At 37.0% G+C, this 15,627-nt stretch overlaps 1 protein-coding gene across 1 annotated transcript in view; it reads left to right on the top strand.

Moving 5' to 3' along the window:
* Positions 1 to 12,781, top strand: part of HCRTR2 (hypocretin receptor 2) — a 35,495-nt gene extending 22,714 nt beyond the window's left edge. The window contains exons 4-8 of the mRNA XM_075708229.1: positions 2,305 to 2,420; positions 7,913 to 8,133; positions 9,522 to 9,643; positions 10,751 to 10,951; positions 12,588 to 12,781. Coding sequence (XP_075564344.1) covers positions 2,305 to 2,420; positions 7,913 to 8,133; positions 9,522 to 9,643; positions 10,751 to 10,951; positions 12,588 to 12,781 — 854 coding nt within the window. The remainder of the gene's footprint in view (positions 1 to 2,304; positions 2,421 to 7,912; positions 8,134 to 9,521; positions 9,644 to 10,750; positions 10,952 to 12,587) is intronic.
* The last annotated feature ends 2,846 nt before the right edge of the window (positions 12,782 to 15,627 follow it).

Genomic DNA, 15,627 nt, shown 5'->3' with positions numbered 1-15,627 from the left:
CTCACTCACTTGATAAATGAATGGTATCCCAAACCAGCCCTTCCTCCTTCTTGCTGCTGTGATTGTCAAACAGCTTTAAAGCTTTTCTTCAGTTTGAGAAGCTAAACAGAGTCATGCTTCTTAAGGAAAAGTTCTACAAAGGGCTTTGCCCTGGGTGGAGGAGGGACAAGTTTCCTTTGATGTTTAGCAGCTGGCACTTTCCAGGTGGCTAAACTTCAAAGGCAAGTGTTAGGATCTTCCTCCAACCTGGTCCGTCAGTTCTTTGTAGATAGCTAGGCTCATTTAACGTTTCGCTTTACTTGGAATGCTAAATTGGAAGCCATAAACTCCAGATGGCCTTTTAAATATGTACCGTCCTTCTACCTGAAAGAGGCCTGGCTGCCTGCAGAGCATTGATGAGGCAGGTGGCACCTCCTTCTGAGCAGAAAGAATGTACTTTCAGCTCTGACCTCCTGTGATCCCAGTAAGTCACGTTACTCCAGTTTCTCCTTAATCTCTCCACCTGTGAAGCATGCATGCTGGTGTTTCCCTGGCTGACAGGACTGCTGTGAGGCTGCATTTTCTGGAATGCAAAACCAAGTTTGACATCATCAGTCAATAAACAAAACCAGGTTATTGTCAATTTTTAAAAAACTCCCCAAATGGTCTGCCTCCCTCAGGGACATTGACAAGAGCTAGCAGCTGCAGCTGCTAGTTTAGAGTTGGTAAGTTGATTTGCTACAGGGTCTTAGAACAAGTAAGGAGGCAAATGCCGCTCATCTGAATTTTTTGAACCCTGATCTATCAAAGCTGTCAAATGTCAATGGCAATGTCTCTATTACCTTTGCTAGCAATGAACACGGGCTGGATTTTGCTATAGCAAGTTTCTATTTCCCTGATACTGAAGTTTTTCTGACTGGTGAACCAACTGGCTCTTTCAGGTACAACACTGAGTGTGACATTACTCGAGGTTGGGTTTGAGGGTGAGCCTGGAGTTAACATAATGATGTACTCCTCCCTGCTGTGAGAGTTATGGGCCAAGTCTTTGTATGTCCTTGATTAATCAAACTCTCAGGGATTCTTCTGGTACGCAGAGGGACCTCTTTTTTGATAGGGGCCACAATCTCAGTCACTTTAAGAGGCAGAAAATAAGTTTGACTCACCAATGCTTTGATCTCATCCTACCCTTTTTTTCTTTCTTTTTTTTTTATTAAAACTATAATCAATACAGAGTTTCAGTTGCAGATCTTATCATCCTGAAACATTCGGAAATCCTGGAAATTAACATAAACATTCCTTCTTTACTCTAGCCAAAATGCAATGCTTAGGATTACCATGCAGTCTAACTGCTCATGGAGTGCACAGTTTCTCTTCTGCTACGTATTGTCACATTCTTTTTCTGAGGCCATCCATAAATGTCAAGTTGTGATTGATATCAACATTTGGTAATACCAAACTACATTTGATGCTACAAAAGTGAAAGCAAGTTTTCCAGGCACCCACTGCACACTCTGCTATAATCTAATGATGAAGCTTATGATACAACATTCTTAAAACACAATACACTCACAACATTTGTAAGACATTTGTCTCTAAGCAAATAACATTCATAAGTTGTCTTTTGAAAAGAGATACACAGGAAACTAGAACACAATGGTAGCAAACTCATTATTGTTCAAGCTGAGTCAAAAATAATCTTGTAAATTTCCTAAGTTTAGAGCACTTGATTGAATAAATTCTATTTTTTTAAATGTAATCATAATAATAAATCACTGAGTCGTAATCACATTTGTTCTGCCACCAGAAAGTGATTTAAGAAATGCCTGTCTCTTTTCCCATCAGCATCATGTGTGCTGTAGTCTACATTCTCTGTGTATAGGTGAGGGACTGTGCAATTTACTCAGGGATACATAGTAGCCTTTGCAGAATTAAAACTAAAGACAGTTACACAACTTGTTAAATACATCAGAGATGAGGTAGGTTGGATAATTAGTTAGCTATTGTTAGATAATGAAATTTTCTATCTTTCACTGATTTAATAAAAAGCAAAACTTCTTAAGACTTCATACCTAGAGTAATAATGTGATATGAAAGCAATAATGTGATATGAGATGCTTGAGATAAAATAATGTTTATAATAGAGAAAGAATATATATAGAAGTGATTAAAAATCAATACTGACCATAATATTATTGGATACATCTTCTATTATAACTTATGATGTTTGAAAAACACATGTATATCTATATGAATAATTTGGCTTAAAGTGATTTTGAAATGTATATATATTTAAATGCACTTTTCCTATTTGAATTCTCTTTCCAGCTGAGGTTTACCCCAAAATGTATCACACATGCTTTTTTCTGGTGACATACATGGCACCACTGTGTCTTATGGTGTTGGCCTATTTGCAAATATTTCGAAAGCTGTGGTGTCGCCAGGTAAGTCACTTAACACTAGCTCTATTTCCTTGCTGTTGTGACTGTGTGCAGATTCCTATGTACAACTTTCTTCTCTCTATGCTCCATGTTGTCACGTAGGACTTGAATTTTTACATCCAGCACTGTTACCAGGTTCAGTGACACTGCTGGCTTACAGCCACTTTGGATAGGCACTGAGATGCATTAAAACATGAAAGCAGTCAGGCTGAGTGTAAGCCTCTTCTTGCTTATGTCTATGAAGGGCTTAGAAGGAGAGAAAGAGAGAAAAAGGCAATGGAAAGATTGATTATAGGCAGAAGAAAGCTCCTTCCCATTGTATCTGAAACGCTTACCAAAATACCTTACATGACCTTATTTTTACTGCTAAAATCTCCTGTAGCAGTCAAAAGTTAGGATTGACCTTCTCATTTTGTTAGTAGTCTGTACAAGTTTTTATTTTTATTTTTCATTCTACAAAGTCTCAGTTTCATAGCAGGTCCAATCTGAACAAAAGTTAGACTAGAAAGTCCAACTGTCAGAACTGTGAGACTGGAATTGCCTGATGTGAAGCTGGCTGTTATCAGTAACACTCATGTGAATTACTGAAAAATAATTGGCATGATTTCTAATGTGAACATCTGTGTTTTCAAGCTTCAAATTAAAAATACAGGAAAGAAAATAGAAATACTAAACAAAAAACCCCAAGCAAGCGAGCACACAAAGAACATTTGAATTGAAGTGGCAAAAATGATGTGATTTTTTTCAGGAATGTTTTTCCCCCTCCAACAATTCGAAGTGGTGTCAGCTTGAGAATAATTTTCTGGGTGTGAACTGTAATCTGTCATGCATCAGTCTATGGTTCTCTCTGCTGTCTTCTGCTTTGTCCAGGATTTATCTATAGCTGTAGTCCTCTGCCACCCCCTGCCCTGTCATTCTGTAAAGAACAGTAAACTCATCCCATTGCAGACATGATGCTCCTGTCCTTTCAAATGGTTCTAACAGTGGCTGACATTTCCATCAAGATATGGGCATGAACCATTTCTCTCTCACCATTATGTCTGATACCATCCAAATTTGAGGCTGTCCTGGCTAGGGCATAACATCTGCCATATCAGGAGCATTCTTCATGCAGCTCAAATTGATCCATCAGAGAAAGCACAAGTAGACTTTAGATTTCTAAATATACATATGTTAAAAGTAAAAATCAAATCTTACACTGACAAAACATATCTCTTGCAAATAACTAAAATATAGAAAAAATGAAATCTGCTTAAAGGCATTTTGTTATCAACCATACATCATAATAGCAATTATTCTCACTTCTAATCGGTTTAGGTTAAACCAGAGTTGCTGTTTATCTTGCTCTTTATTGTTAAATTATTATTTTCACTTTTAATTTCTTACATTTATAAGATTAAATAACAAGATAGTTTGAAGGTAAAATTTAACCTTTGCAATTTGAGGGGACTCTTCACCAGAACAGAGGCTTTGCTCAGTTAGTTTTGAAATTAAGTTCGGTCTAACATAGCTCTAAGATGCTCTGCATCACTGAATAGTCATCTGTCCTGTAGCACCCAATGACCTTATCACCATATTCCTTCTTAACCTTCTTTTCTGTACTACTTTACAATCTACCTATTCTCTCAAACTGTGCATTAATTAAGTTAATGCAAAGGAATTGTTCTTAACCTGCACATAGCTTGAAAATGCTGGTTCAGATTCAGAGCAGAAGTTGAATGACTGGAAACCAACCTGTTTTGTTGGGTTTTTTTCCCCACAACTTTATTAGCTGGCCCATTTCTTCTTCACAATATTTATTCTCCCTATACATCTTACATGCTGGCAAGGTTAGGATGATCCTTTTTTTTTTCAGTGGCAAAAAGACAAATACTGCTACAGGCTTAGTGCTATCAATGCAAAATTACAGATGTCTTTTCCTAGCATAGATGATAGTACTACGTATAAGAGGCCGCACTAAGTGAAATTAAAACCACTGCACATCTATTATCAGCTGTGACTTGGCTGCAGACATCAGGCATTTTTCTAAGTGCAACAGGTGTGCCATAATCAGTCATGTAGAGTGGATGAATGCAGTGCTTTAAGTGTATTATTTGATAATACTTTCAATTAAGAAATCATGCTGTTTACCAGAACTTCAGTTAAATATAGTGATCCTGTTGCAAGGTACAATAAGCCTTCCAGATGTACATGATAGAAAAAAAACAGCAAACAGTAGATGCTTTCTATGCCTTACACTTTTTCTAAAGGTTATTTTTTAAAATGGAGTGTGTTGTGCATGCAAATTTTCAGATGACTAAAGGTAAGATAGGTTTACAAGCTATCCTTACCGTGCTTTGTGCAATAGCTCTTGAAATTACTGATTGGGTCTTTCAAGCAGATCTTTGAATATGAGCTTTACAATCTTTGAATTAATGATTCATCTTTGTAAAGACAAGAACAGTCATGCCACAAATACCAGGGATTTTGAGTAATTTATTTTAATTGTTAGCAAGGAAGTAGTGACTTAGGCGGCTATGTTCTCCTGCAGATTTTAAGTAGATTAAAAGTAACTTCTGAACAAATAAATAGGACTGAATGGACGTATGATGAAAGTGTTGATACACAATTTGTATTATCAAGTTCCATACTGTATGCGTCAATTTAGTGATGTCCAAATACATTGACACTAAAGCCTACTCATATTAATAACTAGGAACCCTACCCATTTTCATTTTGGCAGCTGAAATATACCCTTCCAATCTTTGCAAGTCATTATTACATTTGGAGATATTTCCTCTATTTATAAACCCCTTGATAATAATTTGAGGGGATAGTGGAAAGGTGCATAAGAAAATAACTGCAACTTTTAGTACCTGTTTGGACACAGCTAGTGGGCTTTTAGTGAATCATTGGAATTACACAAGTTGTCCACAATTATCTCTATAGCTGATTTGTTAGTGAAAATCAAATATATGCATTATGCTGGCATGTGTGTACTTGTACATGCATAATCATAGCATCACAGAATCATTAAGGTTGGAAAAGACCCTTAAGATCATCAACCGTAAACCTAACACTGCCAAGTCTACCACTAAACCACGTCCCTAAGCACCACATCTACACGTCTTTTAAATGCCTCCAGGGATGGGGACTCAACCACTTCCCTGGGCAGCCTGTTCCAGCGCTTGATACCCTTTTGGTGACGAAATTTTTCTTAATATCCAATCTAAACCTCCCCTGGCACAAATTGAGGCCATTTGCTCTTGTCTTATCACTTGTAATACATGTATGTGTGCTTACATAAATGCATATTTGTAAATGTTTCTATATACATACACACACACACACTTCTGAAGTGTTAAGGCATCTCCTTAGATGGTACTGGTTCAGCTATGCATCTGTGGGTATATAGCTCTTTTTTTTTTTTTCCCCGATACAATTCTTGCTGTATCATTGCCTATTGGTGTAACAGTAGCGAAGTCCAGGTGTATGGCAGGTAAAGACTGAGGAAAATAGGGCTCTTTAGAAAGAACAAACTCCTGAAGACTTAGCAATTTAATATATAGTGCTGTGAGACTGTATGTTGCATACAGTCCTAACTTTGATCACCTCTTGCTATTAAAGACTGCTTAAATACCAGAAAGGCCCCTTCTACTTGCACGCACAGGTACAAACAATGTACACAATCATGTCTAACATTTCTGTAGAAATAGCCATTCAAAATTTTGAGTCACAATAATGTTTCTCTTCATCTAAATTGCATCTAGCTACCATGAAATCTGGTCACTGATTTCTTCAAGTGGACCTTTGGCATAATCAGGAGGGAGAGATTTGACTGAATTTCTCTGTTTCCATCTCCAGTTCTTGCTACAATATGGTAACTCAGTATGACTGAAAAGGAAGGAAAAGCTTCTTCTTCAAAGTTAGAACAGAATATTGAACCCCCTGATAAGCCAGAATCAGAATCTCAGGCAGTGTATTATCTCAGTAGTGCATGGCAAAGACATGTTGCAGTACCACACCCCACAGCTAAGTAGGGTAAATCCCTTGCAACAGGACAGACATGTCCAGGTATGAAACCGACACTGCTGATTTCAGCTGAATGAGTGGGAACCCGCAATAGAAGTGAGTGCAAGGGTGTTTTTTGCTTTATGTCCATAGAGACATAGTAAAAAATAAATGTTATAATGTATCCCCCGTTCTGCTTCATTGATTTCCTGTTCATTGCAACACAACTTTGCCAAAATGTTCCAATAGTTGTAAATCAGGTTTGATGGTGCACATAAATGCTAAATTAAGAGCTTGTCTGTGCAAGGAAGCTATTCACAAAAAAAACAAACCAAAACAAAACAAACAAAACCACCAAAAAAACCCCAAAAACCAAAAACCCCAAAACCAACATAATAGCTATTCTAGAACAATTCTGAATGTGCATGCTTTTATTTTAGAACAAGTATTCCCTTTTTAGCTTACTTTTTTTTCTGAAATAAATATCAAAAATTTCATTCTTTTCTGGTCAGTTTGTGTGGATAAAGCCCTAATTTTTAAAATGTTACAATAGACAATTTGAACTTTGCAGATACTTTTAAACAAGAATTATTTTACACTCATGAGACCAGTCACCCTGCAGACAATTGCACTATGCATGAATAAAACTATATTTCTACCCAAAAGATTTGCACAATGTATAACATTGAAAGCTTTATCAATGTTACTGTAATAGAGTTCTCTGAGACAGTCCTTGCCATCTGTAGTCTTTCACATTTGGCTGCAGGCAGGAAATAATTTTGAAGAACTGAAGCAAAATTGCTTGGCTTATGTGAGGGCACAGAAAACAAAAAATGAGATTTTTTTTTTTTTTTTAATAGCATGGTGCTACATCTACCCATTTGCAAGGTGTCTTTGGCTAACCTAATTCTTCCTATGTCTTGGCACTCTTCTATGATTCCCCTCTATTCATCACTGTGTATATGTTCAGTTTTGAAGAGCTTTGCAGGGAGATCCACACTTCAGCTGTGATTTCTTTAGCTGCTTCATTGTCATCTAGATTGCATATTTGGAAGTTTTATGGCTCTTAAGACTATGTAGGCTTTAAATCCTTGTTTTACAATTCTGAAAAGCTGTTTAGTATCTTAAATTAGCAGCATATTAATGGGATAAACTACTCTGCTGTACAAGAAAACATTTAATGCAGAACTTCATAGCAATGTAATTGCAGTAGTAGGGTTGGTAAGTGTGATAGTCTGAAGAGACAAGCAAGGCGAGGTATTTGGGAAGTAAAGACAATTTTAATACATCAGTTGATATATCTGGACAAAAAATGAATTTTTATGCAGACTTTCAAATGTTTCTGAAATCTGGTTTGTTTCTCCCAGCTACATCATTTAATTTAATGAAAAAGAATACTTCTCCCAGCAAGCTTACATTGTGTACGTCAACATGTCTATTTCTGTCTCTCTACAGCTACCCACAGTGCTAGTTTTTCAACATGCCCCTTATTTTGTCTTTTTTAGATCCCAGGAACTTCTTCCGTTGTTCAGAAAAAATGGAAGCCTCTGCAGTCCTCAGCACAGCCCCGAGGGCTGGGACAATCAGCAAAGTCAAAGATTAGTGCTGTGGCAGCTGAAATAAAACAGATTCGTGCAAGAAGGAAAACAGCACGTATGCTAATGGTTGTCCTCCTGGTTTTTGCACTTTGCTATCTACCAATTAGCATCCTCAATGTCTTGAAAAGGTAAAGTTTATCCCAAAATATAAACACTTGGTAAAGCTTTCTGTCCAAAAACAATCTTCTGTTACTAAATTCCTCTTATTCTGGCAGATACTTTTGGAGGAGAAGCTTACTTATGACAAAGAAATTGAAAATAATCATACCCTTGCAAGAAAAAAAAAATCTAACCTATCCGTAGTATTTAAACTAAAGGCCAGATTGTGGAACCCTTACTAGCAAGCTCTCCCTCATGAAAATGATCTAAACTATCTCCTCATTACAACCTGTCATTTACATGGGATTACAGCTTGTTTGCTGTAAATGCACCTGTGGAAGTGCATTTACCTAAAGCAGCAGCTGCAAGTTAGCAGGAAAGCGTTGTGTTGTGGCTTGGCCCCAGGGACTGTGAAATGCTGGGTTCAAACCCAAGTCCTATCATGTACAGTTTTGAGACCTTAGGCTAACCCCTTAGTTTGCCTGTGAAGCCTTGTTTTACTTATTTACCTTTTTCTCTCCTGTTCATTTGAGATAATTATTTACACTCTGATTTTTGTACAGTGCCTGACAGGCTAAGGCTTTGATATAGGTATATTGCATGAGACCTCTGGAATACTGATAAATAATGACATATAGCAGAAGTTTTGAGTACCCTAAAAAGTAACCAGCCTTTTATTGGTGCTTGAGGAACATTTTAGTTTTTAAGGAATAGTTTCAAGTTGGATATGAAGGCTTAAATACATCCTACTCAATTGCGGCACTTCCCTGAGGCCTAATTTAAGTACTTTTCATCCTCAGGCCCCTTGGTAGGCAATGTGGAGAGAAAGTATTTCCAGAAGGCAGTTCAGGCCACCTATGATCTGAACCACAGAGGAACTACACAGGCTGCCTTGACTGCAATAGCAGAGTAGGCCCATAGTTAGATTTTCACTTCAATGGCAAAAGTTAGGTGTAAGGAATCTGGGCAAAGCAGTTTTCTCTGGAGGACAGAAGCTGGTACTGTGGCCTCAGTTTTGGGGCCAGTTCAGTGCCTTTCCAATTTCAGAGCCCCTGTTTATTGGAGAGTGGACCGAGAGCCAGGAACCTCAATGACATGAGTAGGTTGAGAGTAACTTTTCCCATCTTTTCTTGACTTCTTGACACCAGCTGACTTTGGTTACTTAGCAGAAAAGTCACACATCTGCACCACTGCAAAGTAACGTACTGATGGTCTCTGTTGTGCTAAACCACCAAGACAGGAGGCTGAGGGATGGAGAGAGGGCTTTATGCTCTCAAGAAAGTGAGCACTGTTGAATCAGCTTTTCTGTGATACTGCAAATAGGTCATCAGAGATAAAATTAAGCTAGAAGTTGCCGAATCCTTTTATATGATTTCTAATTTTGCCATCTTTCAGGTTTACTTTTGTTTTTCTGTAGGGTTTTTGGGATGTTTAATCATGCTGATGACAGAGAAACTGTATACGCCTGGTTCACATTCTCACACTGGCTTGTATATGCAAACAGTGCAGCCAATCCTATTATTTATAACTTCCTCAGTGGTAAGTTACAGTTACCTAGAATTCAAGTTTCATGTATAGTTTGAATGTAATGAGCCATAGCAAATAAGATTAATGACTGTGTAACATCAGCCCAGCTCCTCCGATGGGAGCTAGATCCTCTTCTTGGAAGAAGTTGCCTTAAGTATCCCATTACCTTCAGGCTATCTACATATAACTAAATTAAATAGTGTCAGGGCCTCAGTTCAAGTGCCTGAATTTGACTGTCTATGCCATTATTTTGGTAGAAAAGTCACTGGCATGACTTTGGTCTGAAGCAATTACCATTCCCCTAAACACTCCCCTGATACTGTCCAGGAGGTAGCACAGCCCAGGGGCAGTTGGCATTTTATATGCTGGTATTGGGGTTTGGAGGTTGTGAGTCTTTAATAGTACTTGCATGACTGGACTGTGCCAACTAGGTTCAAGGCCAAAGAACCAGCCAGGATGCTGCTTACTTACTAGTATAGATTTTTGTTAATTTGTATTTGTCTTCTTTGGCTATGGACAGCAGAAGTGGGACGTAAACTGGTGGTATTACAGCTAAATACAGGGAGGAAAAAGTCTGTTGATTCTCGCCACACATTTCCGCACTGTAGGTTTTTTGTGGTGTGTAGTGTGAGGATGGTTTGAACAATTTACTCTGAGCCCCAAAAGCAGATTAATGGGCTATTGAACACTTCGAGTCTTCTTCTAAAATGTATTCAAGATGAAATACAAATTAGTCATGCTGTCTCGTTTCACATGTCAAGTAATGATTCAGTCATTTAAGACTACGAATGCTCAATTACTTGTTTTTGTTAGATATGTTATTAATCAACAGACTATCCATGACATGATTTCATAAATCATTCTAGTTTGTCCATTCTGTCTAGCCAAGAATAATTTAGGTTTCATACCATACCTCACATATCTTCTTACAAAGGTTATATTTTTTCTGTCTTTCTCCAAGATGTTGAAATTGTGATTTCCTACTTCAGCATTAGGAGAACATCTGGAGGTGTTGGGTTCATTTTGCTTTAGATAGCTGCTTTATTCTAATCTATAAAGTTTATTAAAACATGGTTTGTAGTACAGTTTTTTTTCATGAGTCTTTTTTGTGGTTGACAGGGAAATTTAGAGAAGAATTTAAAGCAGCATTTTCTTGTTGCATCTTTGGCATTCGCAGTCACCATGATGAACGGCTCACCAGAGGTCGTGCCAGTACAGAGAGTCGGAAATCCTTGACCACCCAGATCAGCAATTTTGATAATGTTTCAAAACTTTCAGAACATGTTGTATTGACCAACATAAACACAATTCCAGCAAATGGTACTGCACCTATTACCCACTGGTAGTATACTTGTCCCTATGTCTTTTGATGCTGTGGAAGTAAAATTTAATTGTGCATACAACAATATTTGAATCTGAGCACAATGCAATGAGAAGGGTGTTTACAATTAGGAACTGACTGTAAGAAAAGTAACTTACAAGAAATATTTTATAGAACTTTTGTTATAAATTGATGAAAAAATGTCATCTCGTTTATTTCAAAAGTTGAGTTGCAATTGGGGAGAGGGTAAGGTAATCATATTTTATATAAATATTTTCTTTGGATCCCTAGTTCCTTTAGACTCCTAAGTAAATAAAGAACAAGTACCTGACAGTATGAAAATAATTTTCCCTGGAATTGCAATGTGTTTATAAACAGCTATATTCTACTGAGAGCTAATACTCTGAAGTTGTGTCTATTTTATAAAAAATATTATAACCAAAAATAGGGTGTACAGATTGAACTACCTGAATGTCCTTGACTATTTCAAATGACCTGCTTACCATGCATTCTGGTGTGCATTGGGCTGATCAAATAAGAAATCCACATTAATTTGTTTTCTCACATTTTCTGTTCTTTTTCCTGTTGGGTGGGTTATTGTGTGTATTCAGGAACAGCTGGGAAGCCACTTTTGATTTTTCTCCAGTACAGGTTGATAAACTAATGAACACAGTCTGAAATGAAAGGCAGAAGTTGTTCAAGCTTTCCCAAATCTGGGTAAACACTGAAATGATTGTGCAATTCCCTAGCTTTGTGAATAGATGGAAAATGGCATATAATTTATTATTTGATATTTCTCATTACATTATGTGTTATATCCCAGAAGGACTTTGCAAGGGACTGCAAGTACAGGATTCATCCCTCCCCTCCTAGGAATGTGAACATTTGCTGTCTAGAAATTATCCCAGACACTATAGGCTAGGACTATTTAAGCTACGTGTTGGTAACAGAGAAGGTGGTATCTCCAAGGACAGCTAATCTGTTCCTAAAATACATATCTAAAAAGAATTAAATAAATTACCTCTGAAGAAGTCTGTTCACTTACTATAGAAGGAATGGGTTTTTTTCCTGAATTCAGCTTGCTCTTCTCCAGTGGTGTTGCCATTCCTATATGTAAGGCACAAGTGAGGTTACAGCCATGAAACCCAGATGACAGTGTGGCTGTAGATGATGTTTTACTCTACATCAATTATTTGTCATAATTCTCTTCTCCCTGCCTGTCCTGTGCTCATGGCAGGGGGGTTGGACTGGAAGATCTTTAAAGGTCTCTTCCGACCCAAACCGTTCTATGATTGACTTGTACACAGGAATCTGTAGTGCTCTGCTGGACACAGTGGCATCTGATAAGGAACCACAGGGCAATTTACCAAATAATGCACATTAAGTAAGTAGCAGAACACATTAAAATGTTTAAAAGTAAGAAAATCAAGGTTTATGCATCAGAAATCCCCTTAGACTTCAGTCAAGAAGTCTTTGCTTAAAATTTGCAAGTGCGATTTGGAACATTTTCTGGCAGACCATTTTGTTAATAGATCATCATCTGCATAGTGTTCAGAGTGACAATCACAGGGTGAGCCAGTCAGCTACCTGATGCAAACAGTAAAATAATCTTTAAATCTTTATTTTATCTTACAGGTATCCCAGCTACACTCAGCCCATTGAAATCAGTGGAACTGCATCTCCACATACCAGGGATGAACATGACTTCAAATTTAGATGAAGCTGTGAGGGTTTCTGCAGAAGACACTGTCAACACAGAGAATGTAGAGTGGGACAAATTTGTCCCTAGCGTAACTAAACTCACCTCGATGGAGTTACAGCATGGATGACTTTGGTTCAATACATGTAAGACCACGAGAGAATGGCACACGCTTTTAGCTGTGTTACAGACTACAACTGGACAAAGGGATTCCTTCAAAACGACTGCCTCTCCTATTTCTTCTCAGTCTTACAGAAACCTACTTACCTCAGTATGAGCTAAAGAACATGTCTTTACAAGTCTTTTTAAAGATTGGATTGTATCATACTTTGTAAATACTGTAGATATTTATTTTTCTATATTTTAGATGCTGTGGGATGTTCTAAAATGTATCATATAAAGAACTCTAAGTATTTGAAAGAAGCCTCAAGCAGCATTTATTTATATCCTGTTTCTATAAATGAGTGACTTATTTACAAGGAATGCTTACTTATGCACTAGTGATATTCTGGAATTACTTCGCACTTCTTTTTTGGCTAATTCATTTGTAGTAAATTTTACGTTCATTATGGAACTTTCACTTCAGATTGATTTGGGGAGACTCCAGGCTACTTTTCTAAGCACAGAAATGCTTCTAATACGTGAACCCAAAGTGCTGCAAGTCACACATGTTTTCATAAGATTACACTAAATAGAAATTATTTTATTTCTTCAGACTTGAGTGCCTAAAAAGACTAACTACTTAAATAAAACTTATGTGATGCTCAAAGGTGCTATAAGCTCGAAATTCCTACTCAGGCCAATAGGAATACGTGTCAGCACCCCTGAAGGACAGGAAATTTTAACTTTGGTAGCTCATTTTAGTCCATAATGTCTGTAACTCTTGCTCCAGAAGATCCCTGAGGATCTTCAAAATAGAAAACATTGGTTATCTTGCGTGTTTTCACAATTTTTCTCTCAGCTGCCATTTAATACTAATGATACAAACAATTAACAGATTTATATGCCAAGAAAATGTTGACTTTTCAACAATTAAAATAAAATGTTTCTCTCTGGAAATTATAGAGGTGATATCTCATTGGACTGGTAGATCAAGTACTCATCCATTTTCCATTTATGGGATAAGCTCCTTGGCCTGGGGCTTCCTACCATGCATTGTGGATTTTCTTCTTAAGGAACAAAGATGGTGCATGACTGCAGACAGTCTACTAGGGGAACATGGGCTATTGGTTAGAAAGAGGCTAGTCTATAAGAACCTGAGCTACAATCTCCCTGTGGCACTATTCTTGCATTTCAGTTAAGGTTTTTCAGAAGGAAGGGTAAAATGGGAGGGAGGACTTGTTTTTCAGTAAAAAGCATTTGTCATAGAAAGCAGGCATTCTCACATGTTCAAGTGTTTCTGAAAAGCCAATTATTCATAGACAAGGCGTTATTTGATTAACTTATGTAAATATTTTTTCTAGGTTTTACTTTGACCAAATGCCATGCGATGTACTGTCTATCATGACAGCTATAGTTTTATGAAGTGCTTAAACACTTTATGCTTTAGCCTTCCCCGACAGCTGTTTTACTTGACATTGTTGCAATTACTCCTAGTTTACAATGGTATAAAATGAGAGAAAAAAAAATTCTTTTGTTTGTATATTAAAGTTTTCTTTTTCTATTAAAAAAGAAAAGGATAATATTCTTTTTCTATTAAAAAAGAATAAGGGGAAATACCTAAATGGAAAGAATGTTTAAACATCAGATAAAATCATAGGAATTTCTATATTCCTATGTGTAAGCTTAATTGTTGAGTATAGCTATTATGTCATTGTTATTTCAAGAAATTATTTTACTTTGTCTCTTCTAAGAAAAAAAAAATCAAGTAATTGTGGAAAGTACAGCAGGATTTGATTTCATAGCTGTTGCAATTCCTCAGCCACAGAAAATGTAGTATTCTTAAACTGTGTGGAACAAGATGTAATTTTTCTATATCATTTGAAATGATTGGACAAACAGCTGTGAATTAAAACATTACAGAAATGGGAGAATGGAATTTGAAAAGTCTTCTACTTTTTTCTTTTGTATTGGTATAAGTAAGTAAAAAGTCAAAAAGTTAGAAACTAGTATAGTAATGTTGCTGTAAAATAATTATCAGTAATCCTTTAATTGTGCCATAAGATGTTGCCTCAACCCACTGCTGACAAATGTCAATTATGTCAAAATTTTGCAAACCTATACTTTTATCTCAGAAAACGTATTTTTAGCTTTTCCTTGAAGAGAGCGTGAGAATGTAGAAAGCAAATGGGTATCTAAGAAAACTGTGTTGATATAAAAGGGGAGTATGTTTACTTTTCAAACATAAAAGGTCATGGGTGACTATGGAAGACCAGCAAAATTCTCATGCCTTGTCAGGTGTTTTGTCCAGACCCCTGTGAGATGAACAGGGAGGGAAAGGGTACAGTATTCCTAACTTGGGCCAGCTAACAAAGAACCAAAATAGAGAAGTTAGTGATGCTCATGGAAAAAACTTAGGTAGCATCTTTCTAAAGGGGGGTTGAATACCACCTGCCAACACAAATTGTCTTCTTTTTGCTGCTACCTTAATGCCAGTGGGATAAATTGTGTTAGTTAATCTGAGGTAAGAACACCACTAAAGGTCATTGGCAGTTTTTGGCTCCTGCAGGTCTGCTGTGACATGTTAGAAATGGAAGTGCTGGCCTTAATTTTCTCTTCTGTAAGAGAAAAATTTCTCTTTTGTTCTCTTTTTTCTCTTTTCTTATTTTCACTTAGATCCCCGCAATTAAAATATTCCAACATTCCTAGGATTTTCTTTTAGCCATAACTTTAACTTAACAGTATTTTCTGTGTGGAGAATATAAATAAAAGACGAGACATTCACTGACAAATGATTCTGGGTTTTTCTCTGGCCAGATTTTTGTTGAGTAAAGAGCGTATCTTTGAGACACAAGTGATACAATCAGAGTTTATCTA

This window comes from Pelecanus crispus, chromosome 3, assembly GCF_030463565.1.
Source record: "Pelecanus crispus isolate bPelCri1 chromosome 3, bPelCri1.pri, whole genome shotgun sequence".
Lineage (NCBI taxonomy): Eukaryota > Metazoa > Chordata > Aves > Pelecaniformes > Pelecanidae > Pelecanus > Pelecanus crispus.
The sequence above is the reverse complement of the archived record's forward strand: the minus strand, read 5'-3'. Positions and strand labels throughout refer to the sequence as shown.